Source organism: Crocodylus siamensis, chromosome 1 (assembly GCF_052110815.1).
Source record: "Crocodylus siamensis isolate JL-2025a chromosome 1, ASM5211081v1, whole genome shotgun sequence".
NCBI classification, from domain to species: domain Eukaryota; kingdom Metazoa; phylum Chordata; order Crocodylia; family Crocodylidae; genus Crocodylus; species Crocodylus siamensis.
In genome coordinates, this window is record NC_143395.1 from 233,188,179 (window position 1) to 233,204,760 (window position 16,582).

At 41.5% G+C, this 16,582-nt stretch overlaps 1 protein-coding gene across 6 annotated transcripts in view; it reads right to left on the reverse strand.

Moving 5' to 3' along the window:
* POU2F1 (POU class 2 homeobox 1) overlaps positions 1–16,582 on the reverse strand; it is a 154,788-nt gene that overhangs the window by 42,366 nt on the left and 95,840 nt on the right. For 3 of the 6 annotated variants that reach the window (XM_090059092.1, XM_090059111.1, XM_090059119.1), the window contains 5 exons: positions 15,065–15,165; positions 11,485–11,538; positions 9,722–9,841; positions 7,835–8,014; positions 2,269–2,395 (listed from right to left, as the gene is read on the reverse strand). In XM_090059092.1, coding sequence (XP_089915218.1) covers positions 2,269–2,395; positions 7,835–8,014; positions 9,722–9,841; positions 11,485–11,538; positions 15,065–15,165 — 582 coding nt within the window. The remainder of the gene's footprint in view (positions 1–2,268; positions 2,396–7,834; positions 8,015–9,721; positions 9,842–11,484; positions 11,539–15,064; positions 15,166–16,582) is intronic. The other 3 variants (XM_090059101.1, XM_090059128.1, XM_090059137.1) reach the window with 3 other exon arrangements.

The following is a 16,582-nucleotide window of genomic DNA, read 5'->3' on the forward strand; positions in this document are numbered from 1 at the left end:
AGGGAAGGGCTGCAGACTAAGTGGAAAATGAGGACCACGATACAGGCATTACACTTGTACTTGGAAAATTAGCATGGTCTCAGTTTGAAACTAGGAATATATTAGTGCTCATTCAAGTTCTCTCAGAGGAAACCTGACCCCTCTGGGAGAAAGATCTTTTAGGTTAACACCTGGAAGATCTCCGCTGTGAGAGATTTTTCTCTTGCATGAATGAACACCTGCATGCTGCTCCATTTCCCTCCCGGTTTGGTCTGGTTAAGAAGTGGAGCAGCACGGCATTGCTCCTCCACACCTCTTCGCCAGACTAAGGACCTCCTGGTGAGGAATGGACTGGGGATGGGGAGGGGTTTGCCCTGCTATTCCCTCTATGCTACTCCTGGAGACCAGGTCAGAGTAGAGGAGTCTGCTGCTCTTCTGTTCCCCAGACTAGGAGCCTCTGATCTGGTGAAAGTGTGCAGGAGTCTTTCCCTGCCATTCTATTCCCTCCAGGGACTGGAGGAGAAAAGCAGCTGATGCTCCTGCAACTGGGGTCACCCTGGTCTGCTGAAGGGGAAGAGGTGGGTACAGGTTCCTGAAAAGATTTCTAGTGGTGGAAATTTCTCAGAAATTTCCAAATAAATGCATGTTTGTGGCCTAAATCTACCCAGAAAATTCAGGAGAAGGAAGTGGGACACCAGCACACCCGCAGCAAAAAAGGGATAAAGAAACAAGGTAAAAGACCTGCCTTTTGAAAAAACAAAGACTCTGAATGATGTTCCAGTAAAAGGAATCTACTGACTGTTGGGTCTGAGCAGCAGAGGAGAGCTCACTGCTGAACATAGAAAACACTCTAAGAGAAGACTTATCCTAAGGGAATGGGAGTCCAAGAGAGGACCTGGGATCCCCCAAAGGATGAATCAAATCCTGAAGAGCTCTAAAAGTTGGAAGAGCACTGGAAAAAGAGTTTTTACAGGAAATTATTCCTGGTCTCCAGGAGTAGCGTAGAGGGAATAGCAGGGCAAACCCCTCCCCATCCCCAGTCCATTCTTCACCAGGAGGTCCTCAGTCTGGCGAAGAGGTGTGGAGGCACCCCAGTTGAGAGCCACTGGTTAGGACTAAAATGTGATCAGTTTAAGAATTCCTGTGAGAGGCGAGGCTTTTTGTGCTATCTTTTACTAGAACAACTGTATAGCTGGAAGAGCTGCTGGACAAGCTATTGGACCTCAAGTGCCCTTCTTCAGGTTAGGAATTCCTTTGCAAATTTCCTGTGTTACTTGCTTCAGTTATCATATTTCTGAAGAGTTGAAAAATATTAACAGGAGTATGCCCCAAGGATGGAATTTCAAAGGACAGAGAGACAGTTGGGCATAAGGTTTAGCATGGTTCCTGCAGCCTGGGACAGTAGGCCTGTGGGCCCCACTCCCATAAGCAGAACAGATAAAGCCTGTGCCTCAGATGACAGCCAGAGATTACTGCTCGAGCCTGCTGAAACCCAATGGAGTTTGACGCACATGGATACTATATGTATCCAGAACATCCTGGAGAGCATCTATGAACAGGTCTACAACCAGGACAGAAGAATTATGTAATTTAATTTCTATATTATGGCTTCCTGGAAGTGCCCCTATTAGCAGGGCTTGCCTGTTCTGGCTTTGGGACTATCCATTCTCAGATTTACCTTCCATCTTGCATCAATTAAACATATCTGGTGCTTTTGCAACATCATTTCCCTTTCTGGATATGGTTTATTAACCTAAAAGCTTCCTCAAACTTTCCAGCTCCCTTCCTCTGCTCAATTCACTCTTTCAGCTTATAATGAATTTCAGCACCCAGCTAGACATGAAAGTCTCCTGAATCATTTATCTGACCTTCTTCATGAATTTCTGCCTATCTTATGGACTCTCCAGCACTTCTGGCTGCAAAGTCCATGGGTTCACGTGCAGGGCCCTCTTCTGTTTTGGGTTTATAAGCTCCAGAGAGTTGTCAGTTGTCTTTTTCCATCAGATTCTCTCTGTGCTCTCTCTGACTGAGCTCAGACTACCTTTATGTTTGGATGGCTTGGTTTCTAGCAAATGGTCTTATTCTCCTAGAGAAGCCTCTCTGGAACAGTTGAGGTTGAACAGCAAAGCCCTTAAAAGGATCAGCCTCACGTCCTCCCTTTCTTTCCCACCCCTCCATTTTCACGAAACAGTTATCAACCAATACTGGGAAAAAATACAAAAAGTACCCCAATGCTACTCTTATTGACCCCAGTTTCATATATATTTCTCTCAGGAAGGTCTCACTCACCCTGCTGCCCCTGCGGTGTTTGTGAGATGATGAACTGTGCTGGCTGCAAGTTGGTTGTTGGATGCACCAACACAAACTGTTGCAGGTTGAGATTCTGCTGCTGGAGCTGCTGCAGGTGCTGCAAATCCTTAATGAAATAAAACAGCTGTGCGTTAGTCACTTAAATCAGCCACCATTCCTAAAATGTCTTGGATAAACTAGAACCTTTCTAACCGATTATTCCTAGCTGTGGAAGATAAAAGGTGACCAAGCCCCAAGCACTCCCACTACTACATAACTTTGTATTTGTTGTTCACCATACTCCAGCACCATGTGGAATTGCACATGAACAATTTACTAAATGCCCCAAGTAAGGGATTTCTACCATCTCCCCTACTGTAAAAAACAAAACAAAACAATGCAGTATTTAGGTTGTCATGACACGATCATCTGCTTTCAGGAAAATCTGGAAGATCTATAACCACTTCCTCCATTTCCATTTCTGTGCTAATTTCTCTTCCAGAATGAATGAAAGACATCATGTGTGGTGTCACTTGCTCTGGTTTGGCAAGAAATTTGGTCCCTTTCTCATACAATGCACTAAGTTAATATATTCAATAGTGGGAATAAGAAACTGGTCTTATTTCTTGGGCCCAGTAACATGACATGGATCAAGGTTACACACAGTTATGCTGCATGGCAGGGGGTCAATATTACAGGTAGGAAGAGATGAGTTCTACTTCCATCTCAAAGGGTCAGCAGGACTTCATTTTAAGGATCTAATGGAGTGGATGGAGGGGTTGCAAGAGGTGCAGGGTGACAGCAAGAGCCCGAGAGCCCCTAGGGGGAAGACAGACAACTTATGGGAAAGAGAACGTAAGAGGTCAAAAGCTGAACAGACTTAATTCTTAAGAGAAGGTGGTTGAGAAGGGTACTTCAAAGATGGAGCTGGGGAGAGAATCTCCAGAGGAATAAAAAAAAAGCAGTAGCTTACCTGGAGGATGAGGAGGGCAACTGGGACACCAGCACTGTGCACAGCTTTTAAGGCTACTGCCACAGCTGGTAGCTGGCTACCTCCACCTGCAGTGCAGCAGCCAGCACTGCTGTGCATGCCAAAATTGCCCAGGGTGCAGAGCTGCCCTGTTACACCTCTGTAACTTGAGTGAGGGGACAATGCAGAGAAAACAGAATGGACAGGCATCAAGTGATTAAGAGAAGACCTAAGGGGACAAGGAAATCTCAAGGAAGTGGGGAGAACCTGATGTCCAAGGAAAGAGAGAACAGGAAGAGAAAAAGACAGACAATATTAGATCTTGGAGAGGAGAAGCGATAGGAAAAGGAACAGCTTTATTTCTGGTCTTACGGAAGAGAAAATGGAGTGGGGGATTTGATAGCAGCTTTTAACTACCTGAAGGGTGGTTGCTACCCTTCTACATGAAGAGGATGGAGTTAGACTGTTAGGCAAAACTCCTATTCAAGTTTTGACACTGCCCTACAGCCTTCAACAAAAAACAAAAACCTGCTATGGTTTGGGAACATAGTTTAATTCTCTGGACATAGTTTAATATATCATATTTTGGTAACTGCAACATTCAACCCCCCAGTGTATTCTCTGTGTACATCTATTCAGTGAACACACTGGGGGGTTAAATACACTTGGTACATCCACAGTATCTACAGCTTCCAACCTCTGTTAGACTACCTCAGGTCTTGGATAAGGCTCATTGGGTCATCCAGCTCCTTTCCCCGCCAGCACAAGCATGCTTCTAATATGGTTTAGTTGGTCTTCCAGTCTAGGTTTAAGACCCAGTCATCTAACAAAACTTTACTGCCAAGAAGCATCACGTGAGATTCAGCCCAAGTTTTCCCTTCCTAAATTAAACTGCCTTCAGATTAGCATGCTAGCTTTAGGCCCCACTCTAGCTACCTATGCCTTCTAACCTTGGCATTTACACTCTTAAAATAAATTTAAGGATGAGACAGAGAAATTATGCTGCATTATTTGAGAGTATGTTACAAATAATTTAGGATTACATGAGCATGCGAAGGGGAAGAATGACGGTTTCACTTTCAGTGGTAATATATTTATTCTTTATGAATGTAAAATTGTGCAACATTCAAAACTGTAATTACATAATGAAACCCCAAAAACTGAAAAAAAGAAATAGCAACTATACCAATATTTGAATTGGCATAAAACCTGGGAAAACAAACAAATCATGCCACAGGTCAATGTAGCAATTTCAGAAGTTGTACTGGTGTGTGTACTGTGTGGCATTGTTTTCTTCTCCTCTCTCACTTATCACATACATGTGGTATTAATTATTTATTTACCATAATGCTTGACAAGTTTCACATTGTATGCCACGGCATTAAAAAAAAAGGCTATAATCTAGCCCAGAAAGTAAACTTGCAAACAACTAAAACGTGAGGAGGGGGTGAAAAATGGTCTTGTGTTTAATTATTTTGGCTGAGAAAAGAACATAAAAGCATGATAAGAGTGTATCATTCTCTGCATCTGTGTCTTGGCAAGCATCATCTTGGCTGAGCCTTACGTAAACAGGGAACCTCATTCTAAACACAGTGCTAATAATGCTGAGTGGGACTGACGCCCAAGGAGCTGGTCACTCATTTGAAACTCTAGTCTTCCACTCTTGTCAGACTCATGTAAATTCCATCAATTCACTTGTATTCATAATTCAAATCTTACTATTTAGTTATCTATATCATTATCAGTCTCTCACTAAAGATCATATATGCACAGCTGCTGATGGTTTGTTTTGTTGTTGTTGTTGTTTTTTTGGGGGGGAGTTTGGTTTATTTATTTATTTACTATTCAAGTATCTAGGCTTTCTCCACGGTGAAGACCAGATTATGCCATCGCAAGCACTACAAAAGTTAGAGTTGTAAAAAGGACTTATTAGGTAATCTAGTCTAACCCACTAAACAAAGGAAGACTGTCAGGAAATATATTTTAGCTTTTTGTTGGGATAATTTAAAAAGATCAAAGTGATTCAATTTCTACCACTTCCCTTAGAACATCCTGTAACTTAGCAGACTTTGCCATAAGAAAACTTTTTTCTTGGCATCCCATCTGAACTACTTAGTTCTATGCCATTAATTCTAGCTATAAACTGGATACAAAACTAAATAGTATCTCTATCCCTTTGATGTTTACATCATGCAAAGGCTACTGATGGATCCCAACAGCAGGTGAAGAAAAGGTTAGGCAACATAGTAATTGTACCAAATGTTGAGGCCTCTGTTAGTGGCAATTCTGCATCAGGTCTGTAGCAGCACCAGCAATCTTACCGACATCTCCACAGTAGATTCCTTGTGCTAACTGCAGAAATTGTGCTTGTGCAATTAGTTAATTAAAATAAATACGGTAATCCCCCTGCTGCAGAGACCTGCCAGTTAATCAATTATTCAAGAATCATCAATTAAAACAAACAGTCAGCTATCTGTGTAATCATCGATGTGTTTACAATAGCAAGCAAATAAGCAAACCTGAGTGCTGTTTACAGATCAGCGTAAAGACGATTGGAGAATATGGTCTCATCTATCTACAATAGTAGAGAGTAACCAAGTTTTCCAAATTATGCTCAACACAAGGCTGTACTTTCATTTTACCACAAAGCCAACACCCCTAAATTGTTATTTTTAAAGAGTACAGAATATAGCCAGTCTATAAATTACACATTGCAAAACCTATTTTAAGAGAATGTTAAGGTTGCAAAGTCAAACACTAAAAATTACAAAATGCCCAAACCAAAGCTGTCTATACAACCTTTATTCAGTTCCCTCACACATATATGTTTTGATAGACCTCACTTACATGATCACAGACTATTTCCACAGGACCCACCTAGTGTTATTCAGTGCATACAATAACAGTGCTTTCTTAATGAGCAGCTATTTTATATTTTGTTTTCACTTCACTGTTTACTGTAACAGCACAATAGCCAATAACATCCTCCAGCACACAGCCCTGAGTCATCCCCAGAGCAAAGGTATCTTTACATGTGAAACAGTATGCAATCATATAATTGAACATTATCACCATGGACAAAGGGGCCAAATTAAGGTTGCACAGGCAACTTCTGTATTGTGATTTTAGTGTGTGTGTGCATGTGCATATAAATTCCCAAGTTAAAAAAAAGACCTCCCCCTGTGTAAATTCCATCACGTAGCACCATGTTGACACCTACATGGGGCAGCAGGCCAGAACCTTCCTGCCCACATTACAGATCTGTCACTTCAGCTAAAGGGATGCCCTACAACAGGTGTTCACAGCCTTTTGCCCATGTGGGCCAGAACCTGCAATCCAGCTGTGGCTGCAGGTTGGAGTCTCCACCCCCTGGAAGGGCCAGTGCCAGCACTTACCCTCACTGCAGATCCTGACCCTCTCCTGAGGGAAGTGTAGACAAGGTGGAGCAGCAAGCTCCTCAGCAGAGGGATACATTGTGGAGGGGATGGGTGGCATGGTGCTTATAGTTTGTTATAGAGAGCACAGATACTTCCATCAATTCTCCCCAGGCATGACACCTTCTGTACAGTCCCTTTTAACCTGTTTCTCTCCTTTCTCTCCCCTGCCTCACCTTCCATTTCTAGTTTTTACATCTTAGTTCTACCCTGCACATTTAGTCAGTCTTGTCTCCATGCCCCAGACTTTCCATTCCAGGCCTAAGCAACTGAAAACAGAGTCTTAAAACAGAAGGGTAAGAAATCTTGATAGGTGGTGGTACTAATGCTGTCTAAAATACAAAGGCACAGAATACTCTGCAATAGTCTTATCGTGACTGTAAGACTATTACATTCTGAGAACCATAATTCCAGGGGACCTACCCTCCACACTGAGAATAAGGCCAAAAATATGAACCCTGTAGACCACACGTGGTTCTCCATGTCCAGAGAATTAAGGAATCTCCTCCATGCTACACATGCTAAAAGCATAGAGTCAGTCCAGGTCCTCCACATTACTAATTCAACCCTAACAGATCCAAGAAAAACAGCTGTTCTGGTGAGCATAGTCTTTCTTTGGTAAATAGTATTTCAGAACTAAAGACGCCACATCCACAGCACCAGATTGCAGATCTGGATGGATTCAAGCATCAGAACACTTTAGCAGGAAGCTGGTTCTCTAGACACACAGGGCACTGGGCCTGTAGTCTCTTGTGGCAGTGGTAGTGGAAAAGGATGAAAAGGTAGTCCTTTCACTCCCATAAGTCACAACAATAAGCGTCCATAAGGGCATCATTCTCTTTAAGAACAGAAACCTAAGAAAACATCTCTTCTAAATGGCAGAAAAACAATGACAGGAGAAGTATATAAAATGTTGTAGCCTATAAAACAGCTACATGGAACTGAAGAACTGAGGGAAGAACTTTTTTTTAATACTCTTGAACTGCATCACAGAGGTGAGCATTCCAAAGATTTGGGAGGTTGGCAATACAGATGCCTTAATCCCACAAAAAATATGAGTGGTGGCTGAATGTTTCCAAAGAACAAGCAGATTTCTGCTCAGGCTGTATGGGATCAGGCCTTCACATTGAAACCTTCAACCCTCTCAAGCCCCAGCGCTCACCTGTGTAATCTGTAATGGCTGAGATAGAGGGATCTGTGTCATCGGCGTTGCAGCAGAGGCCGAGATGGTGGCGCCTGCAGCACTGTGCTGCTGACTGGCTGAATGCTGCACTGCAGCCGCCAGCAACTGTGCCTGCGCCTGTTGTAGTAATAACTGCTGCTGGGCTGGCGTCAAGGTGAGCTAAAAACAATTAGAACAAACAAACATTAATAGTGAGAAAAGCTGTTCCCGTTACAAACTACCAGCTATTTATCCACTAATGACTTTGGCCAACCCTACATAAGGACAGCTGCCTACTCAACATATTATAGGCTTCTACCTACAGCACGTGTGACATGGCAGAAGCATCTGAACTTGGATTGGGACCTGAAGAACATGCAAGCTTCTCCACAGCTCTACTTCAAGATTCATGCAAAAAGTAATTAACTAGCAAGCCAAAAGGGGAAAAAATAAGCACTGACAGGATTTGAAAGGAAATCTACACCCAACAGAACAGCAAGCGATTAGCCAGATGAATGAAAAGCAGGAATGCTGGCCATGGCTACTGAACAAACTGATAACACCCCAGCTGCCACACATTAGCATGAATCCCTGCCATATTCCATCATTTCCATTATGCCCCAAGATATAAGTAAAGAACATGAGCTCCATTTGTTTCTCTCCAAGTCTCCCCATCTGCTTTTTAAAAAAAAATAGAATAGAGTTGGCAAGTTTACATCCCTTCCCTTTTCCAAACACATATTATCTCTATGAAACAGGTGGTGACAGTCTCTCCTTTACATGTAAATGAATCAAGATGTCCACATTTACTGCAATCCCCAGCTACACAGATCTAGAATCCTGAATGTCTCACTACTGCAGACATTCATTAGGCAAAACAAAAACAGCTTGTTCTCTTTCACCATATATGTTTTTGTTGTTATTAAAAAGAAACATTTAAAAATGTCAAAAATAAAAATTATACTAAATTAACACAACTTTTTTAATTTGGATGCCAATTTGCACAAGTAGTCTTTGTATCTTTCATTACAATTAGCAGTGAAACCCTCAGAGCATCTCAAATATGCAGGTAATGGCACCCAACGCTTTAAAATCAAAGATCTAATGCAATGACAGAATAACCCCTTAATCCTTCATTCAAGCCTTCAACTGCAGACCTGATGAAATGGAAATAAACTCTCTAAGCAAGCCATTCTACTCCCAAATTTGGATTAAATCCATTTATGATGTTATTGGGATTGTAATAATTTAGCAATAGACCTTTAATAACAAACACCATAGACCTTTAATAACCAGCACCTTCCATTTTCTTTGTTCCTCCAAACATTGCCATAATAAAGAAATAGAAATCTCAAAATTGATAGGTTAAGGCTGGAGGGGATTGGTGCAGATGTTCAGAGCCTACTTTTTACTGTGGCTTTTGCAAAACAATTGAAAAGTAGGGGATCTAAAATTGTAATTGTTCCCATCACTTTCTGCTCATCAGATATACTCCTTTTTTGACCAAGGGTTTCAGTCTCAGGCTCATATCTGATGATGCAATTAGGTCAAAATACTAAATTTTTTATATCCACTTCTACAAAACTACCTAATGTCACGGTTTTGATTTCGTTGCAGGATCAAGAACTATATTATTCTGATACAAATAATCTGCAGGAAACCCACAAAAATATCTTACAGAGCTGGCTTTTGGGAACAAAACATTCTCTAGTTCCCCCTGCCACCCAAGTTTTCCCCAGGTCAAAGTCCCTGTTTTAATAAAGCGATAGTAACCCCAGATAGTCACTCTACTGCTGTTTGGTTTGGTGTGCAATTCTAATTGGATGGTGAACAACAGCAGTGTTGCTGGACAGGAGGCTTACTACAATTCCCTTGGGTAAATCTTACCCCGGTGATCTGTCCTCCGGCCAGCATGAGCTGGGTCTGGGGTATGGCCGCCTGCACTGAAGGCTGCTGGGAAGGCTGGCTTGGCTGCTGGGAGTCCCCAGATTCTTCATTAGATTTAGACTAGGAAAAAAATATATATAACTCTTTATAGTGTAAAGCAGATGTTAATGTGTAAACTGCAATCTCTATTCTGTGCATTGCATATCTTTCATCTGCATTCAAAAAGCCCTTGGGTTTATTTTAAGAGTGGGTTAAGCAACGGCTCTGTGTGCCCACCATGTCAGCTATCATTGCTGTAACATGTCTGTAGCTAATGCAGTTTAGGGCTCAAACAAAACAAAAAGACACCCAGTCTTTTGTACCTCAACATGAAATATTTTCAAATCTCATTTTATTTGCTGCAGTACCACTGAAGCTGAGGTTACCTTTTACTATAAAGAGGAAAAAAATTGCCTACCACAAAGCACTTAAAATTATTCACAGTCTAAAATCCCAAACAATGGAACAAGGGGGGGAGGGGGGCGAGTATTTTTTCTTTTTATATAACTGCATCTAGTACCTCAAGTCCTCTGGACAGCCAGCATTGTGAGGACTGCTTTAAGATGCCCTCATATTTAATTATGTCCAGCAAAAATCCCAATGGATATACTGTGTTTAAATAATGGAAATATAGCATTTATGTAGTGAAGCATGATTTTACTTAAAACAGTTTTTATTTCTTTTTAAACAGAGAAGAAAATACTGCAGACATGAGGGAGGAAATGCAGGAGAGTGCATGAAAAGGAAAGAGAGGGTTTTATGGTAATTAAAACTGGTTATGCAGAGCATTAAAATTCTGCATAGATTTGCATATTTTCCACCACCTGTTTTGGGGACTGCAGAGCAGGCTAATTAACATAAAGGCTCTGATTAATTCTGCCAGTCATTGAGAGATAATTACAGCGCAGGACTGTAAACATTCGGAGCTAGAGATACAGCCTGTTTGCCAACATCTCTCTTAGGGATGGAAGTTTACCATGGCAACCAAGGCAATTTTCTGCCTCCTTTCTCTTAGAAAGGAAGGTCAGTATATCTCCCCTTTTTTCCAAATTGTTATCATGTCTAACTGGGCCTACATTCTGCTAGGTTTCATAAAATGCACTGTCCAAGTTCTTTAATACCTAGTAATAATGAAACCAGTTTTCAGTAAAACTAATCTCGCTACCCCCTTAATACTGTATTGAAAGGAAGTGTCCCTTTGATTTAAATACTCTGAAAATTATCATAAAAAGTTTGAATACTTTGCTATACCATAGAGATCAATGAACAACAAGTAACCCAGCCTATTTTCAAACTACTGAGCATAATTGATTTGATTCTGTCAGGTATGCAAGTGATCCACACCAGCCTCATTAGCAATCAGTGCTACCTTAATAATCCTGTGTTCAGCTTCCACAAATAAAAAGACATCTTGTAAAGTAATCCACATTTAAAAAGCAGGCCAAAAATGGAAGAACGTGTCAGATTAGAGAGTTCTGTACTGAACATGAGACTTGTAACAATCGCCCACTAATTTGATACAATTATTAGCACCAGTATACTACACAACTCCCATTGCTGACTGCTGACTAGCACCTCTCTCTGCTCTGGAGCTACTACCACCCTTCACCTTTATGGACACAACCATGTAATTAGAATATGAGAGATCATGGCCTGAACGCTCCTTTTGATGGAAAAGACACTTGTTTGGGCAGAAGATGGAAGGAGGAGGAAGCAGTCCTTACCTGTACATTTAAGGACTGAGCAGCAGCCTGTAAACTTGTTCCAGCGAGCTGGACCTACAACACAGTGCAAAGAATGGAGGTGAAGTAAAGTAATGGTTATATAAAGATCTGAAAGATAAAACACCAATCCCCTCAAGCATTCTGCAGTAACTTGATGCAGGGGTAGTGCTCAGAATGATTAGAGACAAGTCCATATGGACCTTGCACAGTGTTATCTGTCCACCTCTCGCTGAAGACATTCTGTTGGTCTAGGACAGTGATCCTCAACCAGGGTGATGTGGGATCCTGGGGTGCCATGAGATCCTTTCTAGGGAGTTATGCAAATATCTCACAATTCAAAGGATAGATCCAGAGATTTTAAATAAAAATTCACAGAGGCAAAAGTACTCTGACCTTTTGTGGGCTTTGAGTGCTTTGGAACAGAAGAATTGTGGAATCATTTTCCTATAGTCAAAAAATTAGTGAAAGCTATGAGCTGGCATTTTCTGTGGGTTGCCTTGAGTCTAAGAAGAGTGAGAATCACTGGTCTAGGATCTGTGGGTGTTAACCTGAAATTGATCAGAAGTGGAACACTTTTGGGTGGGTGGTACCTCTATCAACATTTCCATGAGCCAGTTTCTTAGGTTTAAACAAACAGAAACCAAAACAAGACAAAACAAAATTCTATTCCCCATCTTCTTAATGACAGCCCAGGTGCTACCTGAAAACACACAGCATTCACCACCTTCCTTGTGCAATACAATGGGAACTACACACACCAGGAAGGGTGGGGGGAAAACACACCTCACAAAGCATGAATACTGTCCCCATACATCAATTCATTCAAGCACTCTCAACCATCTTCAGTCACTGCAAGAGGGAACTGCATACAAAAGGAGACTGTACCTTTAGTTAGGCTGTATCGACTCAAGCGTACTAATAAATTCAAACTGAATTTTTTTGATTGACAACCTGATTCAAAAGTGTTGCAAAGAAACTACTGAAATTGAAAAGCAGTATGGCAGAATTTGGGATTCTTAAGGAGCATTAGAGAGAAAAATGCCACAAAACAGGAGCTTTTCTTCTGTTATTAATATATATATATGCACATGCTGTAGCTAGCTTCAACAAACCTCTTCGTGCTACCATCATTGGCATCATTGTTACTATAGTGGCAGACTTATGTAATTGCCTATTCTTTCAAAGGTCAGGGCTATAGCTTGTAGGTGTTCCATCACTGCCCATGCTTGGGGGGGAAATGCTAATATATTCCCCCCAAGCTATATACATATACACAGACACAGACACACACTACTGCTTTACTGGGAACCAGGAAACACAAGAGGACAAGAAAAACAAATCATCAAATGTGGCATGCTATTCCTTTATGAAAAGGAATATACACCCTCATGTGGAGATGCATTACTTAAGGGAGCCCCAACATATCTATAACTATGCTTGCTTTCCCCTTGCCCTACAGGGGTTGGAGGTTTTTTCTCAAAGCCAAGCACAGGAATTGAATAACTTATTTCACCAAGTGGAAGCTCTAACTTCATAGCTGTGTTTTGAAATACTTCTTACCTTTCTGGGTAAGATTCGACAAGGTTTTTTACCACCAAGACAACATCCTCAAAAGAGCTCCTCTTTTTCACATACTGCTGAAACTGAATTGAGTTTGCCAGAATTTGTGTTCTGAGATTTTTATATTAATTAAGGAGAATAGTTCACTGTCAAAATGAAAAATGGATGTCCTAGAATACAGCTCAGGAATAATTATTAAAGGGTGACCTTACAGATATAGGCATTGCATGCAGGCACTACACACCTGAAAAGACCTTTAAACCCAATACTGGGCCCTCCTTCCCTACCAGACACATTTTCTGATTAGAATATTACATTACGTTGTTTCGGAATGGCGCCTCAGTTTTTACTGAGACTGATTTTGGTGTTTATCACTAAGAACTGCCATACTGGAATAGAACAACAGCTCATCTACTGTGAGAGCAAGTCTAACGATGGCCACCAGCACAGGAACCATGAGGCTTAGAAACTTCTTGAAGGTAGAGATTCAAGAGGTACAGCAACGTTCATCAGATAGGAAATTAAGGTCCTAGCAACTTTTTAAATAGTTTGCAGGGCAAAGGGATAAAAATATTGTACTGATCATAACTACCATCTAGTGTAAAACCACATCACAATGCATACTAGAACAAACTTGGTTGAAAATGCAAAGTCTTTCAGAGCTCTTCTAGCTGTGTGTCCACCATGAAGACAGTCATATTGCCACAAACGTGCCTAGGGGTGTGATAAAGGTGTTCTAAAGCAGCATATTAGTTCAGCATGCTCAGTGTCACTCCACGTTTCTATGTAAACCTCATCCACTGGAAATTTATAATTACGTGACTAAAAATGTCAAATGCTCAGTACAATAAAATGGCACCTCTAGGCTCTTAAAAAGTAAGTATAAAAGCCTTAGTACCTCAATTATATCACAATAACTGTGTAACCTCAGACCTTGAACACCCAGGGTCAGCCAATTAGCAACAGTATTTTTAAGTTTAAACTTGGTGCCAAGGAAGAGAAAGAAATTAGGACATTTGTTTTCATACCTCAAGTGTGATCAGACAGACACAAAGCAGTCCCCCTCCTACTTGCCTTCACCCAGGGATGCCCCATTTCCCTTCAGTCTGCATCTGAAGTTCAGCTTTGATTCTCTAAGTATATCAGCAGTAGAGAGGAGGCAAGGAGAAGCCTGACTATCCTACGGCAGAACATCCCCAAGAAATAAATCTCTCTAAAACAAAAAGTCATTCCCACAATGTATAGAGATAGGTATGGTTGCCTAATGTCATCATTTCATGTTTTTAGTTGGCATGTAGGAAGTTGCATCAGGATTGGGAGCCACCAGCAGTGGAACAAGGCACACGATGATCAGGCCCCAAGCCCCAAGGGCCAACTTAGAAGTGCAAGAATGGCAGCCATTGCTATTCCAGGTGGCCTAGCCCTTGCCAACCCTGCTGCCCATTACACAGACCATGGCAGCTATGTCTCTGGAAACCATCACTGCTCTCTCTACCACTCATCCCTTCTTACCCAGATAGTGAGAAATTTCAGGGCCATGTTGAGGCAGCTGCTAAGTATAATTCTTTAAAAGGAGACCAAACCTGGCCTTGTCTTTAGGATAAAGAATAGACCATTGGGGTTTACTGTTCACATCTTCCTTGGAAAAAATTTCCTTCATATCACAAGCATCTAGAGTATTTACTTCTCACTTCCTACCAAGAATATTGAAAGAACTATTAAATTCAGACAGTATTTTAATTATGTGCTGGCACCCTGTGACAGCATCTGTTTTCCAGGAGTAGCCAAAATATTGAATATGTGGGCTACAGATCAGTACAATGAGGTGACTGCCCCCCACAATTAGAAAGGAGAAAAAAAAAATCATATATTGTGCTTGGGCTGAATGACTCAAACCCCCTCAGACTCTCCTTTTTATTCATTGATACAATCATGGCAATGATGAAGAAAAGACAAGCAAGTCCATTTTCCATCTGTCTCCTCCCCAAATCTCCTCCACGTTAGTAGGCGACAATCTTACCTGATGAAGGTGTCCGAGGAAGGCCTGGGCCTGGGCTGTCGAGATTGCCCCTCCAACGGGCACAGGCTGCTTCTGAAAGTCCAGGCCATTTGTTTGCGTGCCTGAAGACGCAGAAAAAGATATGACAAACTATTCAGTAGGACTTTTGAAAACAAGCCTTCAGAGACCATTTGATTTACAGGTCCTTTGGTCTCCTGTTATTCTGGACTAGAATTTAGTGACATGCCCCCCAATACCAAGAGCAGCTCAAGTCTTTCCTGAAATAACAGCAGTACCATCATTACCAGACATTGATTTACAGCATGTGCCAGCTGAACCAGAGCAGCTTCACAGCCCCTCAACACCATATTCTATGTAATACTGTTCTAGTCATTTTGTGCACACCACAGCACTCTTGGAGCTGACAATGGTCTGATACCAGACACACTGCATATTGCTAGGGTTCAGCTCTTACTTCAGTTTTACATGTATGCTTTGCCTAATAGCTTGCTCTTGAGAACGGTTCTTAAATTCAGACTTCTGGGAAGAACAAGGTTTACAGTAGAAAGAATGTTTGCTTTCTTGCCAAGAGGACAGAGCAAGAGAAAAGGAAGTCACAGGTAAATGTAAAAGCTATGTATGAAAAAGAAGAAGGGTCATAATTCGGCTTTCTTTTAGATAACTACATTCCACGGATTGTACAGAGATAGAACAAGAGCAATTATTTTTCATCTACTTTGAAATAATCGAGGTATAATGGTTTCTCTGCAACTTCTCTTTTCCCCAGAAGGCCTGGAAAAAAATGAAAAACACAAGAGCTAACCCTGATGCATGCCAGTGAGAGAAATGAAATGATCAGAAACTGTTCCCCACAACAGATCAAAGATTTCTCTTTTGCCAAGAACTATATAGTCTTAGAAAACATTTCTTTATGCTGAAGAAAGATGTCAGAATTAACATTACTAGCAACTGTTTTGGTGCACTGATAATGCTGTTGCTATCTTTATTGCAACTTTGCCTTTGAATTTATTAGTCACTGCAGCTAGGGACAAACATTACACATAAACCAGATTAAGTGATCATCAGAAACTAATTTAAACCTGTAACAGAACAGATGTTCAATGCACATAAACCAGTTTGAAAATGGCTGAAACTGGTTTGAGATAAACGTGGTTAAATGTAGTATCAGATTTAACTAATTTGGGGGCAAACTGGTTTAGGCAATGTCTGTCCCAGCCCCCTTGCTGGTTTAAGTTAAATCAGACGCCTCCAGCATCCTGGCATGCTCTCTGGGCTGGGATCTCTGCTCCACAAAAGGGCTTCTCCCCTCTGCTCCCTGGCTGCAGCTCCAGCAGAGACTTGCAGGGTGCTCCCTCCCCCCTCCCCCTCATCACCGTCCCAAGCAGGAATTCCCCCCTCCCCTCTCTGCTTTGCTGAGAGGTGTCTGTGTATTAGCTAGCAGATCACATGCTGGCTCTGGTCCATGCTGTGATAGGCAGAATCAACAGCTGGTAATGTCCCTCCACTGTTTTCCTAACG